The sequence below is a fragment of the Emydura macquarii genome, unplaced genomic scaffold (assembly GCF_026122565.2).
Source record: "Emydura macquarii macquarii isolate MOO-44397 ecotype Brisbane River unplaced genomic scaffold, CSIRO-AGI_Emac_v2 contig_1230, whole genome shotgun sequence".
Classification (NCBI taxonomy): domain Eukaryota; kingdom Metazoa; phylum Chordata; order Testudines; family Chelidae; genus Emydura; species Emydura macquarii.
In genome coordinates this window covers 13,994,106-14,014,922 of record NW_027131367.1, presented here as the reverse complement: position 1 = coordinate 14,014,922, position 20,817 = coordinate 13,994,106, and the positions used below count along the sequence as shown (strand labels likewise).

Genomic DNA, 20,817 nt, shown 5'->3' with positions numbered 1-20,817 from the left:
GCGCCAGGGTTGGGATCAGCCTGCGGCCCATCGCAGGGCTGGGGGGGGGGCAGTATGAGACAATGGGGGGGACCCTGTGTGAGACCCAGGCAGAGTGGGGGGGGGGCCCTAGGTGAAGACCTGGCCTGGGGCCAGATCCTGCGGGGGAGGAGCCGCCCCGTCTCTAGTGATGGATGACAGGAGCCCATCCCCCGCCCGCGGGCCGGGCCCAGCTCTCACAACGAGGCTGGAGAGGGCTTAAAGAGCCGCTCGGAACCACCCATTCCCCCTCTTCTCCCCAGCCTGCTCTTCAGCCGGCCGGGTCCTCCCCGATCCCAGCTCCCCCCGCGGCACCATGGCCTCGCGCAGCTCTACTCTCCCGGCCCATGATGCTGCGCGGCAGCGGCAGAGGCGCAAGATGGCGGCGGAGCGGCCGCTGGCCGGCGGTGGGCGCCGGGGGGGAGGCGGCGGCGGCGGCGGCGCAGGCGGGAGCGGGAGCGGCGGCGGGGCCGGCACGGAGGAGAACAAGGAGAATGAGAAGCCCACGGGGCCGAAGGCGGGGAGCCTCGGGGACAGCCTGGGCCTGGAGAGTATCCTGCGGGGCCGGGCGGGCGGCGGCGGCGGGGCCGCGAGTGAGGACGTGTCAGTCAGTCAGTCAGTCAGTCAGGCCGGGGAGGCCCAGCGCCTGCCTCCCCTTCCCATCCCCCCCCACACACCAGGGAGACTTTTTACAGAGCTGGCAGCGTGAATTAATGCCCGGCCCGGCTCGGCTCGGCTCTCCCCTGCCATGTGCGGCCGTGCCTGCCGGCCTTTGGGCTTTGCCTTGCTGTGCTGTGAACACATGGCGCTGGGGGGCATCCGGGAGAGGGGCGCTGTGCAGAAAGCAGCGTAATCATGGATGGCCTTGGACGAAACGCTGGGCAAAGGGAGTGGGACATCAACCCACCCTCCACACTGATTATCATAAGGGGGCTGTTTTCTGTGTGGTGATTACGTTACATACTGATTTAATGTTGGGGGAGAGGGCAGAGCGGAGGCTGGGTTCGGCAGGTGGGGAAGGGAAGAGTTTCAATTTAGCATGGTGGGGGAAGATTGGTTGCAACTCTGCATGTATAACTATCCAGTCCAGCATCTGAAGCCGCCTGCCGTCCAGAGACAAATCGGATCCTATTCAGAATACTAGATCTCAGGTTTGAAGTAATTCATTTGCATACTCTTTTACTGGTGCTACTTGGTACTCACCATTCCTGTTTTGATGGGGCCCTTGTGCTGGGCCTTGCTGAGCTCTCATACAGTGGTATAGTCTTTCATCCAAAATAGAAGTATTGGAGAGATGGTTAAGAATAGTGTGAGATTTGTTATGGGTCAGAACAGTGGCTCTCAACCTTTCCAGACTACTATCCACCTTTGAGGAGTCTAACTTGGCTTGCGTACCCCAAGTTTCACCTCACTTAAAAACTACTCGTTTATAAAAATCAGACATACAAAGACAAAAATGTCACAGCACTTTTAGTGAAAAAGTGCTTAGTTCCTAATTTTTACTATATAATAAATCAATGGGAATGTAAATATTGTACTTGTATTTCAGTGTATAGTATACAGAGTAGTGTAAACAAGTAATTGTATGAAATTTTAGTTTGTACTCACTTCCTAGAGCTTTATATTTAACCTGATGTAAAACAAGGCAAATATCTAGATGAGTTGATGTATCTCCTGGAAGATCTCTGTGTACCCCCAGGGGCACATATACCCCTGGTTGAGAACCACTGGGTTAGAACATGGAGAAACAAATGAGGTGTCAGACACTGGGTCATACTGCTGATGTGTTTTAATCATGTAAATTGGCACAGTACTATGAAAAAATCTGGGTGACACTGTTAGGCTTCTGGTAATGTGAATATGCAGAAAATGGGATGTAAGCTTTGCATCTTTGTTGTGAACTATGGTTTTGTCCCCTCAAGGCCACATTTGCAATCAGTGTAATAAATATCACTAATCCGCAAAAATGCAGAATTCCAGTCCATATTTTATTTGCTTGAAGTATGGGCATGTGGTGTGTGAATTTGGATAAAATAGGTGAGTGACAGGCATGTTAGCAACAACAGTTTGTATAATCCTGGTCTGATAAGTACGTTTTGAAGTCTTGTGTAGCAATGTAACTTCCAGAGAAGGCTATTGAGAGCAGAAAATCTTTCCTGGCAGTTATAATAAACTTTAATAATAAACTGAAATGGAGTTAAGACTCAAAATTGGTAGTTTTAAATAAATATATTTAATGGGAAATATTATTACTGTTCTCAGGGGAAAGTATTCTATCCGTCTGAATTTGCAAATAGCATTTTATGTGGATTACTCTATTTTTTTAAAAACTATGTTAAAGTCCATTTTGTCCAAGTTTGTATTTTTTATCACACTGCAAAAAGTACAAGATGCTTCTAAAATGTAGAAAAACTAAGAATTACTATGGCTAAGTGAAGCCTTGTGCATATTACCATGTGTCAACCTGAAGTCTAACCAGAAGTTTGAGATTCTTTCCAATCACTGTGAAAGGGATAAGCGAGGTAGTTTTTTTTATACAGCTGATTTACTTGTTAGTACTTTTATTTAAAGCTGTAAGCTTTTTCTGGAGACGTTTTAGTGTGAAACTAGCTCAGCTGCACATCTGTTGTGAAACTGAGTTTTATCTTGCAGTAGGAAGAAATGCAAATTGAAACGAGGACACAATTGTACAATTAGCAATTGTAGATAAAGTGGCAGACTGAGGTCATATCAGTGGTGGTAGGTATGCCTAAATCAACAAAACTAAGTAAAAAAAGCTACTATGAATATAATATAATGAATATATTGATATAATTAACTAAACAATCTATAATAAATTTAAAGGAAATTCAAGGTAAATACTTAGAATTAAGAAACACTCCCCAAAATGAGTTATTTAGGGAGTATTTTGTTGTGTAACTTGCTTATGCCCCAAAAGTGAAGACTCCCTTGTTCTGTAAGTATTAGCTAGTGATGTCGTCTTTAATACTTAAGTAGTGCAAGCACTGTATGTTAGGTGTACTTTAAAAGCAATATCCTTATCTGAAGGTGCCTCTCAACTTGCACAGGAATGGACTTCAATTTAATTATTTTCTTCCATAACTACTACAATTGGTGTTAGTTTTGACAGTGTTAGTATCCAGGTAGAAACATTTCCTACAGCACCTATGTAAGGATTGCAAAGATTGGTTCAATATAAGCAAAGCACTCTGTCCAAAAACACTTTACTTGAACGCGATGCTTTCTGGACATGTCTTTCCCCAAAAATAAAGCACTGATCATCATCATCTAAATGAATAAAATAAGTGAAGTCTGTAATGGCCATTAAAATGTAAAGTGGAGGTTTATTTTGTATAGTATTCATTCACTGAAAGCTTCCAAAAGTGAGAGTGAAGCAAACATAGGACACACAGGTAAATCAACTAGTGATTATGCTAAAGATCATAATCTAGTGTGGAAACGATTCAGTGAAAAAAATAATTGGTATGTAAATGCTGTTACCTTGTTCTTCCACAAGACATTTATTGAAGTAATTTAAATTTAAAAATCAATTTGCTTTTCTAGTTTTATCTTTTAACCAATTTTCAGTATAAAATTAAACCTTAAAGAATTATTCCCAACATCCTTTCTTAATAGGAATATCTGTATCAGGATATGATTCATTTGGAGGAGACTGTTTTAGGAAATCAAAAAGTAGCAATTCTAATCCATTCAGTAAAGTACCTATAGTGCCCTTTTCAGGAGAGATCAAATAATAACTCAGCAGTGATTCTAAAATTAAAGTTTTGTTGCATAGTTAGAGGTATGTTTTGTGTGTGGGGCGTGTTTTTTTGTCCACATAGCTATGCCAACAAAGCTGTAAGATAGACATAATTATTTCAGCATTAATGCTTTTGCTGGTATAGCTCATTTCACTCACTGCATTGGAATACTGACAAATGCTTTTTTTATTGATACAATATAATTGCATCTGCTCTAAGAGGCTTTTGCTGCTATAGCTATACTAGCAGAACTATGTGTAGACCTTGCCAAAGGATTCTGAAAAATAAAATATGGGGGTGGCAAAATCTCTGCAGATCCACCAGTTCTTGCATCTCTTGTTGAAAGATTTCACTAATCCCTCTCTTGTGCACAGGACCAGTATCTGCTTTAATGTTTGTGTAAGAAAAAATCCTGTAGAGGTCTTTCTTCTCCATTAGTTTAAGCTAGAATGGTATACTAAGAGCAAACTGTATTCTGTCATAAATGTTCCTTAATGTGAATTACAGTCCTTCAGATTGTTAAGGAATCCCAACAGCAGCATGGTTTACGGCACGGAGACTTCCAGAGATACAGGTTAGTATGTTAGCAAATAACTCCAAGGCGTTTTATGCATAATAGACAATATAAGTTACCTTGATTAATGTAAATCACCATGCCAAGTCAGTTTTAGCTCAGAGCACATTTAAAGTGTCAGTTTGCTGCCACAGGCTTTGAAAACCAGTTGCCGAATAAAGAGCCATTGGCAGGGGCTTTACTGTAAACAGATGTATCCATTGTAAATGAAATGAACGTTCTTTGACTAATGAAATGATTAGAATACTGCGGTTAATTTGTTGCTTGCTTTTTGTTCCCTCATAGTTTCATTAATGAGATCACTAACACCTTATTGATAGTCACTGAACCCATCTTAGACTGCGTGTGTGTGCGCGCGCGTGCATGTGCATTACCTCTGATAAGAAATCATTTGGAACACAGGAAGAGCATCACCATTTAGAATGTCCCAATCAATGGCCATGACTTGTCTGTTTACATATAGCTTTATTGCTACACTTTTTTTGTCTCTTCCAACTGTCTGCCATATCTCAGGTTTAATGCACCTGTTAGGTTTCTTAAACTTGGCTCTGTGTTGTATTGTTTAGAAATCTTCACTCCCAGAAACTTGTGTACTGTTATGCCAGGTACATTTTGTCCGGCACTGTTTCTGGATTATTCAGTATAGGTTGGCAATGGAAAAGGGATATATAGGAGCCAAGTTATATTCTTTGGAAGAACTGATTTTTATTTTGTGATTATTTCCAGGGGTTATTGCTCCCGCAGGCTAAGAAGGCTCCGAAAAACTCTTAACTTCAAGATGGGAAACAGACATAAGTTCACAGGGAAGAAAGTAACTGAAGAGATTCTGTCTGACAACAGGTATTAGGCATGGGGAGAATCTGGTGTTGGGTAGGTCAGTGCATTAGTGGGTCACTCCTGCAGGTAATTTATCTTCACATAGGTCACAAATTAAAAGAATTTCGATGTTATCCTACTTCACAGCTCTACACCTCTCTAAACCACTTTTGTGGAGAGTTTTTAATCTCCACGGTGGTGGATGTCAACCTAAAATAAAGATCCAACTGCCGACTAGAATATGGGGAAACGGGACAGTGCTGCAGCTTATGACTGTGACACGATGACAAGGTGGTGTGAGAGAAAAGCACAGTTTCTGCCCTCACTGGATGGCCCTAGCCGCTGCTGTCAATGCTGGTTTCTTGAGCAATAAAGTTCAAATATTTTTAGGGGAAGTGCTTGGTCAGCACTTCTTTAGAACAGCCATCTGAATATAGGCAACAAAAGTGCTGTTACCAGCAAGAATGAGATTGGGGACCTGATCCATTATCTCTGTACAGAAACACTTGCATTTTGTACTTGTGCCTTTGAAATTCAATAGAATGGCTTTTCAGGTAAACACCTGGAGAGCAGCCAGAGCTTTGGGCTCATTTCCCAGCTGCTTGAAACAATTGTCTCCTTTCTCTCTTTTTTTCTTTTGGAAGGAAAGGGGGGATGAAAATATGGATTTTTTTTAGCCCATGGGATTCTTTCTACCTGGGTTGTGTTAATGTTCTGAAATGCATCTGGTTGCTTAATTGTTACAAATGGTAGTTTTATTTTTAATTATGTTCTCTAAAAAGCACTGAGATTCATTACTTTTAGTCTTCCTCCACACGATTTTGTGACAGTGCAAAGCAGAGACTTAATACAAAATTTTCTGCCGCAGCTTTAGAATTCCTGAAGACATCTTTCAATAGTTGCGTCTCAATGATAAGCACCCCACAATGAATAAGATAAAGCAATGGGGTCTTGTTTACTTGCTCATGGTTACCTCCAGAAATAGGCAATGCACCTGTTCTTACCCAAACAGAGCTTTAATTTATAAGGCTTTCTGATTGAGTGATAGAAAGGAACAAAAAAATTTCCTGGGAAATTGATTAATCATTTTATTCATATCCTTCCTGTGTCTGTTTTATAGGTACTTGCTGTTGATACTGATGGATGCAGAGAGAGCCTGGAGCTACGCTATGCAGCTTAAGCAGGAAGCCAACACCGAACCCCGCAAGCGATTTCATTTGCTTTCTCGCCTGCGCAAAGCCGTGAAACATGCTGAGGAGCTGGAGCGTCTGTGTGAAAGCAATCGGGTGGATGCCAAGACTAAGCTGGAAGCTCAGGTTACTTCTAACATTGTTTTGTTTTATAGTGGAGGCAAAGAAAGGATAAACTGATCTTTTGTTTCTAGTTGAACGAAGGATCTTGCTCTGTAAACTGACACTAAATTGCCTGCTCTGACTTCGTCTGGGATGATTGTAGTTTTCTGGTTATTGAGCTCTAATGTGAGTATTTGATTTGATTAGTTAGCAAATCTAAATTGTTTAGCAGTAGCACCAGAAGCTTTACCGTAATGCCTTGAGGCCCCAGTCAGAGTCCAACTGTACTATGTGCTGTATAAACACATTAAGCAATGGTTCCTGCCTCAGAGTTCAGTTTAAATTAAGATTAAACAAAAAGACTTTTTTATATGACAGGAATGTGGGAGAGGATGAGGGGACAGCACACCTAACTTTCTTCAGAAAAGAAAGCTGTGCCTCCATGTTGCTGAGTGCAGCATTCTGAAAACTCGTAGCACTGAGCAACATTTCTCACCAGATGTCAGCTATCAATTTTTTCAATGTCCTAAAATGTATATCCAGATCACAGATAATGTGACTGTTTCCTGTCTCCACTGGCCAGAAGGCAATCATCGCTTTGTGATATTAGCCCACTATGAAGGGAACTTTAACAGCTGCTCAGTGTGATTAAAACTGCCATTTTATACCTTTTTCGGGCCTTAACTGGGCTACTGAAGTATCTTCTGACAACAATAGCATGCCGGTAATGATTGCAAGATAGAGAAACTAGCTTGTCGTCATCTCACATCCACAATTGGTAACTGTCAGTGAAAAAGTGATTCTGTTAATAGTGCCATGTAAGCGTAAGATAAACACTTTTTCATAGATAACATTATTGCTTGGATTAAGATTTTTTCTGTTGTGGCATCAGTGTTAATGGACATACGGAATAGAACTGTACTCTCTCAACAATTGTCCACCCTTGCTCTATCTGCAGGCATACATGGCTTACCTCACAGGAATGCTGCGCTTTGAACACCAGGAGTGGAAAGCAGCTATGGAGGCTTTCAACAAATGCAAGTGAGTGTCCCTTACTATCTTGGTCAACTTGCACTTAATACAATCCAGTACAAGACTAGATAAGTCTAGATGAGCTGCTTGTTAACACCAATTGTTTAGTTTCTGCCAGAGATCTGAAAGCTCTGATCACAGTTGTGCTAACCAGTAGCATCATGGTAGAAGTGGAGTTGTGGTATTGAAATGGTTTTCCGCAAAGTAATTGTTTAGTGTAAAGTAGCCATCCTTTCCCTTAGCAAAGTGTTAATATCCTGTTAAAAATAAATATTGTAGTGTAAGTTTTCAACTTCCTGCTGCAGGACTATATATGAGAAACTGGCCAGTGCTTTCACAGAGGAGCAGGCTGTGCTGTATAATCAACGTGTGGAGGAGATTTCACCCAACATTCGCTATTGTGCCTATAATATTGGTAAGTAAAGTAGGAAAACAAATATTTAACTTCTAGTAAGAATCGCTTTTGAGGGAAGGCGTTTTGGAATGTTTATCTTAAACTTATTGACATATGGGAATGAGTCCATTAATAATGCTCTGGGGTCTGGGCAAACCTGCAGACTCATTTACATGACTGATAAGGCACTTCAGTTCTGCACCTGATTAACAAAGTGGAATTTATATTGAATTGTACAACTCTGTGGTTTTATGTGATGTGGACAAATACATACTCAGGGCAAGATTCATACAAAGTAACTTTTTCCTTCTTCTCAAAAGTTACCTAAGCACTAGTCGGTGCTCAGGAGGCCTGGGTTCAAATCCTGTCTTAAGTGAGAAATGAAAATTAGTTTGGTCTCAGACCCAATCTGTCAATTCCATCTCGTAGGTGACCAGTCTGCTATCAATGAGTTAATGCAGATGAGACTGAGATCTGGTGGCACAGAGGGTCTTCTTGCTGAAAAACTAGAGGTAATTGACTGCATGGTTCAAAATTTGGAATACATGGTGACCAGCTCATTTTTTTGCCTTTGTTTTTTAAGTTAACTTTTAAGTTTTTAAGTTTTAAATTGTTTTTAAGTGCATTGTACCACCAAAAGACTGAGGAGCATTGTTACGTCATAGGCAGCAAGGTCATATCCTGTGGAAAGTAATAGGACCATGTAATGTATTTCAAACTTCAATTTAAAGTAAATGTAAGGATTGATCAAGTATTCAAAAATGGATCTATTTAAGTTGTCAGCCACTCACCTTGTCTGCACTTTTCAGTCTCTGATCAGCCAGACTCGAGCAAAGCAGGCAGCTACCATGAGTGAGGTGGAATGGAGGGGAAGAACTGTCCCAGTGAAGATAGACAAAGTGAGGATCTTTTTATTGGGACTGGCAGATAATGAAGCAGCCATTGTTCAGGTAACTAAGAAATCCCTTCCAGGTCTTCTATGCCAGTGTTCTAATATCTCCTGCTTCTCTAATCTGTATGCTGCTGTTCGATCTGGATAGATTGTATCTTAAACCACTTGTATATTGTTGCTGTTCGCTGATGTGTTCTACCCCAGAAATAGCTGTATTTAAATGGTGAACGTAGTAATCTCTGAACAAATTTTGTAAATCACTTTGGGGTCTTCAGATGAAAGATGCTGTGTACATGAAAGTAGGTCAGTTACCGGTTCCACAAAACTTGGTTCTTTATCTCTTGTGCTGGCCATAAGACACACAAGCAAAAGGCCTCGTAACTAGTCCTTTCACTGCAGAAAAAAAGTGCCTTGCTGTATCAGGGAGCAGAACTGGTAGTTGTGGCATGCTGTTGACTTACATGAACACTACAAAGCAGTTGTTCTCAACCTGTTTACCATTGTGGGCTGTATATGCAGCTCTCTATGTGGGCCACATCCACACAATATATCTACTACCTGTATGGTCCTGAGAATGTCACATGGACCATAGCTGTGCGCTGATTAGGCCACAAGCAGCCTGCAGATTGAGAACCACTGCTATAAAGGACCAGGGGAGAAGATTCCTGATAAACATCAGCTCCCAAATTCAACCCTGGAGTCACACCAGGGATGAATTTAGTCCCAGATGTTTTAGAACTGTCCAGTTACCAGAAAACGCTTGCAGTGAAAGTAATTTATGCTTGGTTGTGTGCAACAAAGACCAGATATTTGCCTGATGGTTAGATTTCCTAGGGGAAGGATGCAGAGATAATGCTCCTGCCTTTATTGGCTACAGATCTTGAGCTGCTGCTGTTTGAAGTTGCAGCCTGTCTTTAGCAGCAGTCACTGCTGCTTGTTCTTGGCCTGCTGCTGACTACATCAGAAGCTAGGGAGGCTTTCTCTACAATCAAGGAGAAAAGCATAGTGGAGTGGACACACAGCTCAGATTTAAGACAGTTTTTTAAAATACTTGATTTAATTAATCTCTTGCCTTACTTTTTACAAAGTGGCATTAGTGGGTAGAGAGAGCTGTGCTTTAAAGGAAACAAGTCGAATGGAATTTGGACTCGAAGTTTATTTGTACTGATTTCACCAGAAACTTATTTTTATGCAGTCATATTTATTTCTCAAAGGTGCTTAAGTTCAAGTTATGGGTTAAACTGATAATTCTTCCTCAAAAAAGAGGAAAACTCCCTGCAAGTAATACAGTAGTATGATCAGTAGGTGGTGGTGCAGCTTAACTTGTGTTTATCAACTCCTTTTCTTCCATTCTTTTGATAAATACTGTTTGTAACAGTTGTTAGGGAGTCTTTTGGTTAGCTACGCTGGCTCTTCTGGTGAACAGTTCTTTGACCGTACAGAATGGAAAGCAGAATTTGATTCCATGTTGTTCTTTAAATAGTTACCAAAAACTTCTAATGGGCATTTAGAGGACAATGGTATGACACCAGATTTGACCTCCCAGTTCCTGTAGATACAGAGACAAGCTGTCTCCAGACTTTCAGAGCTCTAATATTTGACTCTGCCACTGTTTGAGGTTCTTCCATGTTCCTGTTGGTATTGTAATAATACCTGAAAGTCCAAGATCCACTGTACCTAGACACTGCGAAGCTTGGCAGTGCTTGCATTTAACTCAGTTGCTGAAGGTAAGGACTAAATTTCTCTTCTGCTGCTTTTGACCAGAAGTGAATCTAAACCTATTATGCCTTAATCTTGCGAGTAAAATAAGTGCAGAATCTCTGAGCACACTGCATTATTACTTTTTAGCTGCTTTGTATTAATTGGGAAGCAAAGAAAGGTTGTTAAAATATGAACTCCAAGAGCCAATTTGGTTCAGATTTGATCCAGATGTTTCTCACTTGTGAGAATTCCCCTGTATTAGGTATTAGATGTCAAGACTTCTCGGCACATAGCTAACCATAGCCATGTTGAATTGAAGAGGATATAGAATTTGTAAATGCTGCGTCAGTCGGCTCTGTCACTGTTCTCCTTTTTAAGGGTTCTGTAATCATAGCTATAGTAGGAGGATAGCACTGCATAAATGAGTGGAAAGGAAAAGTAATTTTCAGGGGCAATCTATGGTGGATAGAGTGAAAAGGACAAACTAAGACTGGCCATCTGTAAACTTTCAGAACTAGAGCTTTAGGTCAAGTCGGTTTCAAGCACTTTCTGTCACTGATGAAAAACGTGAGCTCCGTGCCAAGGTTCCCTCTCCTTCCCCTCGCTGTCTTCTCTCAATAGATTTGAGTCCTGATCTTCAGCACCCTGGTATCGCAGCACCTGGGACCTCCCTGGAGCAGACTGTCAGTTGTAGCATGGTTTTGTGTGGTCTGATATTCACTACATGTACTACTTCTGAGATCACTAAATATATAACCAGAGCTTAACCTTATTTTCAGTTGGAAAGGAAAACATTTACCTTGCTGTACCTTCTTTGTCTTGCCTTTGTTTGCGCTTGATATTGATGTCTGATTGTTTCCCTTTCTTTGTGTGTCCATTGAAGTTGAAATGCTCCCAGGGGTGGGGTTAAGAATTCAGTTAGATATGTCTTACGTTTCTGGTTATTCACAGCAGTTAGTCCCACCTTAATAATCTTGTTAAAAAATCTTCAAATAAATAAAAAGGGGTTAAAATGTTTGCGGTCTGCAAGCCTAAAGTTGAAAGGATTTATTAAACCTAATAACTTGGATAGTCTTTGTGGGGAGGATAAACAGTCTGAAAAGCAGTTGAGTTTTATGCATACTGGGCAGAAATCCTATTGCTCATGCCCCAGAGCAGGAAAATATAGCAAGATGTATTGGGATAATGCTATTGTTTTTAGCCTCTTTCAAAACCCTACACTTCATTGCAGTTTGGATTCAGGGGAGATACTAGGTTGCTGCCACAAACTGGAATAATCTGTTTACACAGTGGTATGTTACATAGAATACAGGGCAACAGTTTCTCAGATTCCCCAACAAATTCTCCCTTTCTAAATCCAAGTGAATCCTTTTTGTGAATTCATTTGCAGGCAATTTTCCTTCCTTAATGAGAGTGGCCTTGCATCTATTTGAAATGATCTCTGAATACTATTTTAATAGTCATTTAGTTGAAAATGAAGTGAGTTTCTAAATGGATTATTTAATTGGTTGCACAGTGTGTCAGTCCATTACGTGAAAATCAGGATCCTCCTGCTTTTATGTTTCAAAAGGGTGTATTCTCACTTTTCTTCTGTTGCGTGTTCTTGGCTCCTAGCACTGTGCCTAGAACTCCTGAGTTCTAACCATGGTTCTGACAAATTTCTTGTCTGGTATGGTGTTGAGGAAATGAACTTTTTTGCCTTGGTTTTACCTATTCATGAAATGTGGGCTTTGTAATAATTATTTGGTTGTATTAAGCGTGCTTTAATTAAAGTGCTATATAAAGGATTAGTATTATGGGAGGAAAGTGAAATGGATACCTTATTTTAGAAATTCTTACTACCATGGTAGAAATGAGTTCAGAATAACAAAACTAATTGAACCTTTCACACTCATCTATGTTTCCTTAGACATAATGCATTATCTCAAGTTGCTTGCTATGGACAGGAATGATTTCTATTAGTATCCTGAATGCATTAAGCACAGTAAGGGAATAAGGCTAGATTCTTCTGTACTATAAAGTAGCTTTTCTATTTGTCTACAGATTCATCTGTACTGTAAGGTAGCTTGTCTATTCTAACTGTACAAGCAGGGAAATGCCGTGGCACTATTTGAATGGTCACTTTTGTAGTTAGTCTTGTCTGTCCAGAAAGTGAAGAAATATCCAATGAGAAAAAACAATGCTGTTTGTGTGGATGCTTGTAATGAACCAAATTAACTCGAAAGGTTCAGTTTTGAAAATGTACATTAAGCAGATGTCCACCATTTCCTGTTCTGGCCTACTAGAAGGCAGGCTACTGATAAAATGCAATTCTAAAAGACTGTAATAATGCAGAAACAACTGATTTCAGTTAGAGAGTTCATGCTAACATGACCTCCCCATTATGTTTCTCACCCTTTGGGGGGGGGCGGGGGTGTATACACACACCACCTATCTGGTTTCCACTTCATGCATCTGACAAAGTGGGTTGCAGCCACGAAAGCTTATGCCGGCAGAAATTTTTTAGTCATTAAGGTGCTACAGGAGTCTCGTTGTTAATGCTAACAGAGCACATGTTGTGACATTGGGGGCTGTTTCTGTGGAAAAAAGAAATAGGCCTGGGACTGTTATTACTATAAGGTTCTCCAGTTCGTTGTGCTTACTAAAAGTAAAAGAAATTACTTAAAAGCAGGTGCTGGTGAATAGAGGATTATTAATGGGTACATAGACTTCCACCTCTGTCATTAGTTTGCATCTAGCTCTGGCCCATAGTAGCAGAGGGACTATATATTGACTGGGACATGGAAAATGAACTTAAAATCTCACACCTAGAAGCAATTTCATTAGTTTAAAGTTGAGATTGACAGGACAGTGAACTTGAGTAGCTTTTTTTTAAAGGGGACTTGAGTCTCCAAGGCTCTCATACTGGAGCAGCACTAAACTTTTTCATTTTGGGAGAGATTAGCAATATTTTCATGAAAATACACTTTCAAACCAGAATTTCAGATTGCTTTGCAGCTTTTCCTTAAACAGGTAATGTCATAAATAGTGAGATTAAAAATGCATTACAGATGTTGGAGTAGTGTCTAGTGCAGTTCTCGCTTTCCTGGGTCAGACAAAGGAAATGGAATAAGACAGCTAATGTTGAATGTAAGGGAACAGGGAGGTTGGCTTGTTCTTGGCCTGGCAAGCAGTGGGATTGCTGGTGCATGCCATCCATCTATGAAGGAAGGCGTGCCTAGAGTCCCTTCAAGTTCATTTAAGGAGCAGCTTTGACTGATTTTTGAAGGATGGTGGTTGTGATGTACTCATCAAGGAGTGGATGGCAGGGGAGAGCAAATCAGGCTGTAAACATCATTTACTCTGCTGAATTTTTACTCAATCATACATAGTCATCTCTCACCCTCTTTGCTTTTTCTTCTGGTGCTCTCAAGTAACAGCACCATATATCAAGAGGGAGAGAACCCCACCATCTTAAGATTGAACATGTATTCTACCTCTGCAACCCATTATGCTGCTAGTCAGAAATCTGCCAGCATTTCATTTCTCCTTTCAGAGTGTGTAGAATTAATATAGCTAGTAAATGTGAAAGCGGCTTCCTCCTGTACTGCCTGGAAAGAATTCTTACTGAAACATCTTCCACATTAGAAAACAGTGGAACTTTCAAACCGCGTAAATGCATCTGTCCTTTTCCTGGAATCTATCGAATATGCCAGCACTGGGGGAAACGGCCCCTTAAGTTCATCAAATATGCAGACGTGAGTGGTGGTTTTGTAGTACAGTTTGCTGTTCAGCAACGGTTTGAGCATGTACAGTTACGTGATCCATCTACATATGGTGGTCAAAACGTTTTAAAAGCAGTAATTTGGAGGAAGTTTGAAAAGATTTAATGAAGGAAGATTAACCAATTTTTCCACAGCACCAACCCCACTAATAAATAGGAAAATATGTCTTTGAAAAATACTTATTTTTGTCTCTTTCCTGTCTTGTATTTAGGCAGAAGGAGAGGAAACAAAAGAACGTCTGTTTGAGTCTTTACTCAGTGAGTGTCGAGATGCCATACAGGCTGTTCGGGAAGATCTGAAGCCAGACCAGGTAAGCACCAAATATATTACCACTTCCAAAGAGAAGCATATAGCGTTTCTTCTAGAGTCTCTTGTAATACTTAAACCCATGTCAACAGTAGCCATAGGTATTTTTGGATCCATCAATAACACAGTACTGCAGAGTAATTTAACAGTGACCAAAGTTCCTCTTCATAACTGAACTCTGCCTGGGCATCTTCTCCACCATTCATCCAGAGTGTGTTTTTTTTATAATAGATTCAGTTTCCAGATGTCCTTCAAACTTTGGATTGTTTCAGATCCTTTTTCTCCAGTTACTAATTTAAGTACATAATGCACAGATTTGTCTGTTCCAATTTCTGCAGAAGCTTCGGGAACATTCTCTGGAAGTCGATTCTGGGAAGGTGTCCAATATCCAGTACCTGCACAGGTAAGAGTATCTGTATGCTTAGGGAAGTGTTGCATTCCCATGTGGATTTTGAGAATCTCATCTTAATCCTTTTTGTTTTGGGCTACCTCAATCTTAAATCATCTAGACCTAGTGGATCAAGTAGAATCTGGTTCTCTTCCCCTCCTCCCCCCCAAATATTTCTGGGAACATTGGACTCAATGTCCCATCTGCATGTCTTCCCCTCCTCCCCCAGAGCTTGCTCTACCTGGAAATTAGTTTCCACTACTAGCTACCATCTTGGTTCTTCCAAGAATTGCTGTGAATGCCTTCCAACAGAATTTCAAAGCTTTTAAATGGTACTTCCTAGTTACCTGACCTACATCAAGCTGTCGACAGCCATCAAGCGCAATGAGAGCATGGCAAAAGCTTTGCAGAAGGCATTGCTGCAGGAGCAACAGTCAGAGGATGATGGCAACCGTACAGCACGGCCTCAGGATCTCATTCGCCTTTATGACATCATCTTGCAGGTAATGCAAGGGCAGGAAAGTCTGACTTTCAAATGTCTCACTGAGACTTTTTAAAAATGTAGTGTGCCAAAAGGACTAACCAAGAAGAACTTGGGAGAGAAGCTACAGTCAGGATTAATGTGATTATCTGAAAGGGTTCAGTAAAAGTCCATGGTACCCAATATCCACTTAGGAGCATTAAAAAAAGTGGATTAAATATAATCGCAAAATGCTGATTTGAGTAGAAGTCTATGGCAGAAGTTCTAAAATGTTCATGGGTAACCATGCTGCTGGCTCATTTTCAGCTCCTAGGTTAAACTGGTAGCTAAAAGTAACATTACAGACTTCCCTAATCTTGCTTCTCCTTGTAAGCAGTTGCTGTAGTTACGACATGGATGTTCTGCTGGTCTGGTTAATTTAATGGGAAGGGAGATCTTGCATGAGAGAAACTCTTAACAATGTGGTTCATACTATGAAAGTTTGAGCCCCCTGTCCTACTGCATATTTGTGTCAGGAAATATTAAATTCTTCCTTAAGGGTGAGTCTACACAAGTTTAATTGAATAGTCCTCTCCAAGTTAATATCAGTAATTAGAAAACATCACATTATTTGTCCAGGCATGTCCCGTTGCTCTGACTCACTGAAAGGGCAGCTTTCTTCATTCACATACCAGGCAAGAGCACTCATTTGGGTTTGACACATTCCAATTTTTCTATACTTTATACAGAATCTGGTGGAACTACCACAACTTCCTGGCCTAGAAGAGGACAAGAACTTCCAGAAGGAGATAGGGGTGAAGACACTGGTATACAAGGCTTATAGGTAACTCTGGCGAGAACAGCCAGGCTATTTCTTTAACTGGCAGTGGGCAAATAGAGTTCTCTAATAGTAGCCAGGCATGAACTCTAGGAAGTCATAGTTAACATCCAGTGCATGGCACAAGATTGGACAGAAGGAAAGGGGGTAATCTTTATCTGAGTGAAATCCATGGGACTGCAAGTGCAAGCTGAGGAAGATTAGCCTGACCCAGATAAATAGCTTAATATTGGGGCAACCTGTTTAAAATGACATAATTTGGATATGCAAAGAAATATGCTGAAGGCAAAGCAGTTAATCATTGTAAGGGTTAACTTTGCTCCTGACCCTGCCAGGTGTTTCTTCATTGCCCAGTCCTATGTCCTGGTGAAGAAGTGGAGTGAAGCCCTTGTTTTGTATGACAGAGTCCTGAAGTATGCCAGTGAGGTCCAGGCCCAGGCTGGTGCTTATAAGAACAGCTTGAAGGTATGAATCAAACCATTCCATACTTGAGAATTCAGTTAACCAGTAACTAAATACTAGGCCACTATATTACAAATATCTTTAAATGTGGGAAGAATATTGCCTTGGGCTCTTGTAACACTTCATGCTTGCTACAGGCTTTGTAATGAAGTATGCTAGTGCGGGCATGGCTCCCTCCATCCTGTCCTGTATGATTGGAGGGAAGCGGGGGCAACCTAGATTTCTGCAACAAAAGTATCCAATAAATATCAGTGACTACTGGATGTGTAAAGATAGGAATATAGCCGTTGTTCATACATCTCATCACCAAAGTAACATCCAGTGCTTGCCTGTAGAGCCCTGCAAATCTGTGGATGCAGAGATCCGTGGACCATGTTTGTGGATTGTGGCTCAGATACAGATACAAATTTTGTATCCGTGCAGGGCTACACTTATCTGTATAGCTCTACAAGAAAGGGTTTTTTTACATATACTTTTGTCTGTCTGGATTTCACCTGTAATAAGGCTTTTGTTGTACCAGAAGGACCATTATATATGCTTCTCTCTCCTCTGAGAATATATGCTTCCTCTCTCCTCTGAGTGGCATTGATAGCTTTAGCTCTAAAATTCCTAGTTTGTCAGAGTTGAAGTCTAACTTTTAAACATTCTGTCCTAATTCTTGTTAAAACTTTGCTTGATACCTTTGATTCTGAAATCATTGTATTCTCCCATGGTCTAGGAGCTGCCTGATGTCCAGGAGCTGATCACTCAAGTGAATGCAGAAAAATACTCCCTGCAGGCAGCTGCTATATTAGGTGAGTTACTCAATCTTGCAGGAGAACTGGTGTCTCTCAGATTCAATCACTTGTGTTTATTACTGCAGCCACTTGGGCTTTTTCAGCTACAAATGCTACAATATTAAAGTTGCTTCCCCCATGTTTTTCGATCTATAGTGTGTTCAGAAAGCACCTCTTCTAGAAGTTTTGCTTGGTACTTCTAGGGCAGTGGTTCTCAACCTATTTACCATTGTATCTGTCTGTATGGCCCTAAGGATGTCACATGGGCTGCAGCTGTGTGCTGATTGGGCTGCAAGCGGGCTGCAGGTTGAGAACCATTGCTCTAGGCCTCTACAAGCAGGCTGGAGCTTTCCCAGCTTTTTCCTTAATCAGTGGTTTGTAAGCTCTCCTGAAGGACTCGTACCCCTTTTACCATCCTGCAGAGAACTCTTACTCACACCTCTTAGGTGACACCAAAGATAACAGCATCCAGTGTATGACACCTCCTTAGCAACAGGGTGTGCCTTGAATGTCCTGACTCATCTATCAGCTCTCACTGAGTCTGCTTTAACCAGCTGACCTTAGGGAGGGCTCATTGGAAGAGGAAAGACCTCTGATTTTATTTTGACAGTTGTGCTGAGTTACTGTTCAATGTCAATTGAATTGGGGAATTTGTGTCCTATACCAGCCTGAATTCATCTCTGGCATATAAGAGCTGCTCAATCTGATTTGCCTGCAGATAGAAGAACCAGAGAAATATGAATCTTAGTTTTTCCTCCACCCTAACATGCGGATTTGCTACATACCTTGGGGCTTTTTGCCATCACCCACTTTCTGTATAGCTATCACAGTGCCATGCCTCTGCTGGGACCGGGGGACCCTTTCTGTGCTATCTCAAAACAGGATAGTTGGGGTGCCCGTAAATGTGACCCATTTTGATTTACAATCTAAGCAAGTTATCTCTGTTAGAATACTCTGTCTTCCATACGTAGAAAAGCATGTGCCCCAAGCTATCTTCTGAACACAGTTTATTAGTTGTGACACTATAAGGCTATCTTCTGAGGCGTTGTTAGTAGACCAGCTGTCTGTCTATCTTATGGCACTTCTGTGAATCTTTCAGATGCAAATGACACCCATGAAGCTGAGTCTCCATCCCAAGTCAAGGATGGCAAGGTAAGTTGTGGCACCGCGCACTGGGGTGAAAAGGAGGTAGTTTCATTTCTGTAAGACCAGTATGTTCAAGATGCATTGTGCAATATGGTCTGTTTTGAGTACAAAATGTCCTGGGCTTATTGCTTTTCCTCTACCCACAAACGCTGCAGATGTGGGGTAGGAGAGAGGGGGTGTTCCTTGTCACTTCAAGGTAACAACTGCAGACCTTCAACTTGTTTAGGTAGGGATATTGAGGCTGTCACTGCAGTATCTTATCTGGGGTCTCCATTTTTGGATTTAAACTGCACTGCCCAGTGCATGGGAACACTGCCTTTAGTCTGCAATGCTTTTTCTTAGTTAGCTATGGTGATGATGAATGAGTATCAGAATGCATCCAGTGCTGAGCCCTTTCCAAGGAGTCTAGACACCATGCTTGTCAACTTCAGCTCCAGCTGGCTCAGTGTCACTGCTCACCCCTGAGTGTCTAGATGTTGCTGTTTGGACATCGGGCCAACCATGATATGTCATCAGCTTGTTTAATATTGGTGTCTGGGTCTCTTTTCAGCCACTTTCTGAACGATTTGAGACATTCTGCCTGGATCCCTCTCTTGTCAGCAAGCAAGCCAGCCTGGTCCATTTCCCTCCCGGGTTCCAGCCAATCCCATGCAAACCCTTGTTCTTTGACCTGGCTCTCAACCATGTTGCTTTCCCACCTCTGGAGGACAAGGTGGAGCAGAAAGCGAAGAGTGGTCTCACTGGATATATCAAGGGCATCTTTGGATTCAGAAGTTAACCAGTAGCCCTCAAAGGAAAGGAGGTTTTATTCTCTGTTGTTGAAAAACTCCAGTAGGTTCCAGAACATAAATATCTGATCTGAAACCAGTAAGGGAGACTCTTACCATCTTCTTCCCTGTTTTGTGTATGTGCCTGTGCACTTGCGTTCTTTCCCAATGTATTAGAGGAAAACAGTCTACCCCAGGAACTTTCTAAATGTCTGGTAACATCTGGAGCAGAAAAATTCCATTGTCCTCTGAAAAGTGGGAATTTGCTTTTTGACCAGTGCTCCATTCAGGGTCAATACACAATGGACCAGGCATAGACATGTCTTGATTTTCACTGATGTTTGACATTCTAATTTGATGCTTTGATCAGAACACCTTTTGGGGGTGGGAGGAGGAGGGCAGGAGGAAGCAGGTGTTGAGGAACCAGAACTCACAAAAGGGGCTGCCTAAACAAAGGGTATGAAACACTAGCTAGGGAGACTGGATTCCAGCTAGTGTACCACTGCCACTCCCTGACTTAGAAAAAAAATATATGGTTGTATAAAGAGAAATTGGTCTTTATTTTAAAAAAAATGTTACATTCAGAAATGAGCTGAAACTCTTGTGCTAAGAGCAGGGGTGGTAAATATCTTAACAGATTTTAATGGTCATCTAATCTATGGTGGAGTCTTGTCTGAATTTACATGTTGCAGGGTCTTTGTAACCCTTCCTTATTGGGACACCCTGTTAAATGCTTAATTACAGTATGGAACCCATTCTGACAAGGATGTTCTTGGGAACGTAGTTGCTTTTGGGAGGCTTAAAGGAGCTGCTCAGTCTTCATGGAAAACTGAAAGTCTGTTTATCCCACATGCTTATTTCCTTTCTTCTCATTTAAACAGACTTGCCTGAAAACAAGATGATCTTTGTCTGGAGTTCATTTCCTCCTGCTTATTTCTCACCTTGAGTCTTCTGACTTTGCTATTGCATTAGATTGCTATGGAAATAATTTAAGATGAGGAATAAGTAACAGGAGCCTAGTGGATTCTTAAGCAATAAGATCTTATTTCTTGTACTAGACAACATTTTTGTAAGAGTGCCCATATGTTATGGTGATGGACGCTTTTGAAATGCGGGTAATTTCATATCGATGTCTTTAAAAAAAAGAAAACACATGAGCAGAACTATTCCTAAATAAAATTTATTTGGAAGTTTTCCATGAGCCATGTTTGGATCTTCACTGGCGTGTACTGTATTTGGAAGCTGAGATGCAGCAATTTGATAGCCTATGGGTTTTCTTGGCTTTCATACTGCTGCATTGTTTCAGCATGAGGGTTTGGAAGTCCACAGGGTGGAAATGGAAGAAAAACTGGTTTATGCAGATCTGGATTGTGCAGTGTTGGAAATGTTCCATGAAAGATGCTTCTATCCTTGAGATTGGAGAGCAACAT

General features: G+C 41.2%; 1 protein-coding gene across 2 annotated transcripts; it reads left to right on the top strand.

The window, feature by feature from the left end:
- The first annotated feature begins 279 nt into the window (after positions 1-279).
- SRP68 (signal recognition particle 68) lies at positions 280-20,581 on the top strand. 2 transcript variants are annotated; one of them, XM_067547590.1, is made up of 16 exons: positions 280-569; positions 4,287-4,353; positions 5,080-5,193; positions 6,290-6,485; positions 7,420-7,502; positions 7,799-7,908; positions 8,317-8,399; positions 8,697-8,837; positions 14,456-14,554; positions 14,889-14,953; positions 15,282-15,441; positions 16,148-16,242; positions 16,572-16,701; positions 17,417-17,492; positions 18,574-18,626; positions 19,171-20,581. In XM_067547590.1, exons 1-16 carry the CDS (start codon positions 335-337, stop codon positions 19,396-19,398), a joined length of 1,935 nt encoding a protein of 644 aa, XP_067403691.1. In that variant the 5' UTR covers positions 280-334; the 3' UTR covers positions 19,399-20,581. The 2 variants fall into 2 exon arrangements, with proteins under 2 accessions (XP_067403691.1, XP_067403692.1); XM_067547591.1 differs by lacking the exon at positions 280-569 and adding an exon at positions 1,094-1,169.
- Positions 20,582-20,817: the final 236 nt, after the last annotated feature.

What these genes read in the sequence shown, in the direction of transcription:
- SRP68 (XM_067547590.1), top strand. Translation starts at nt 335, where the DNA reads ATGGCCTCGCGCAGCTCTACTCTCCCGGCCCATGATGCTGCGCGGCAG. An exon ending in ATGAAGCAGCCATTGTTCAG is followed by an intron (nt 8,838 to 14,455) that starts GTAACTAAGAAA and finishes TCTTGTATTTAG; the next exon opens with GCAGAAGGAGAGGAAACAAA. An exon ending in AAGATCTGAAGCCAGACCAG is followed by an intron (nt 14,555 to 14,888) that starts GTAAGCACCAAA and finishes CAATTTCTGCAG; the next exon opens with AAGCTTCGGGAACATTCTCT.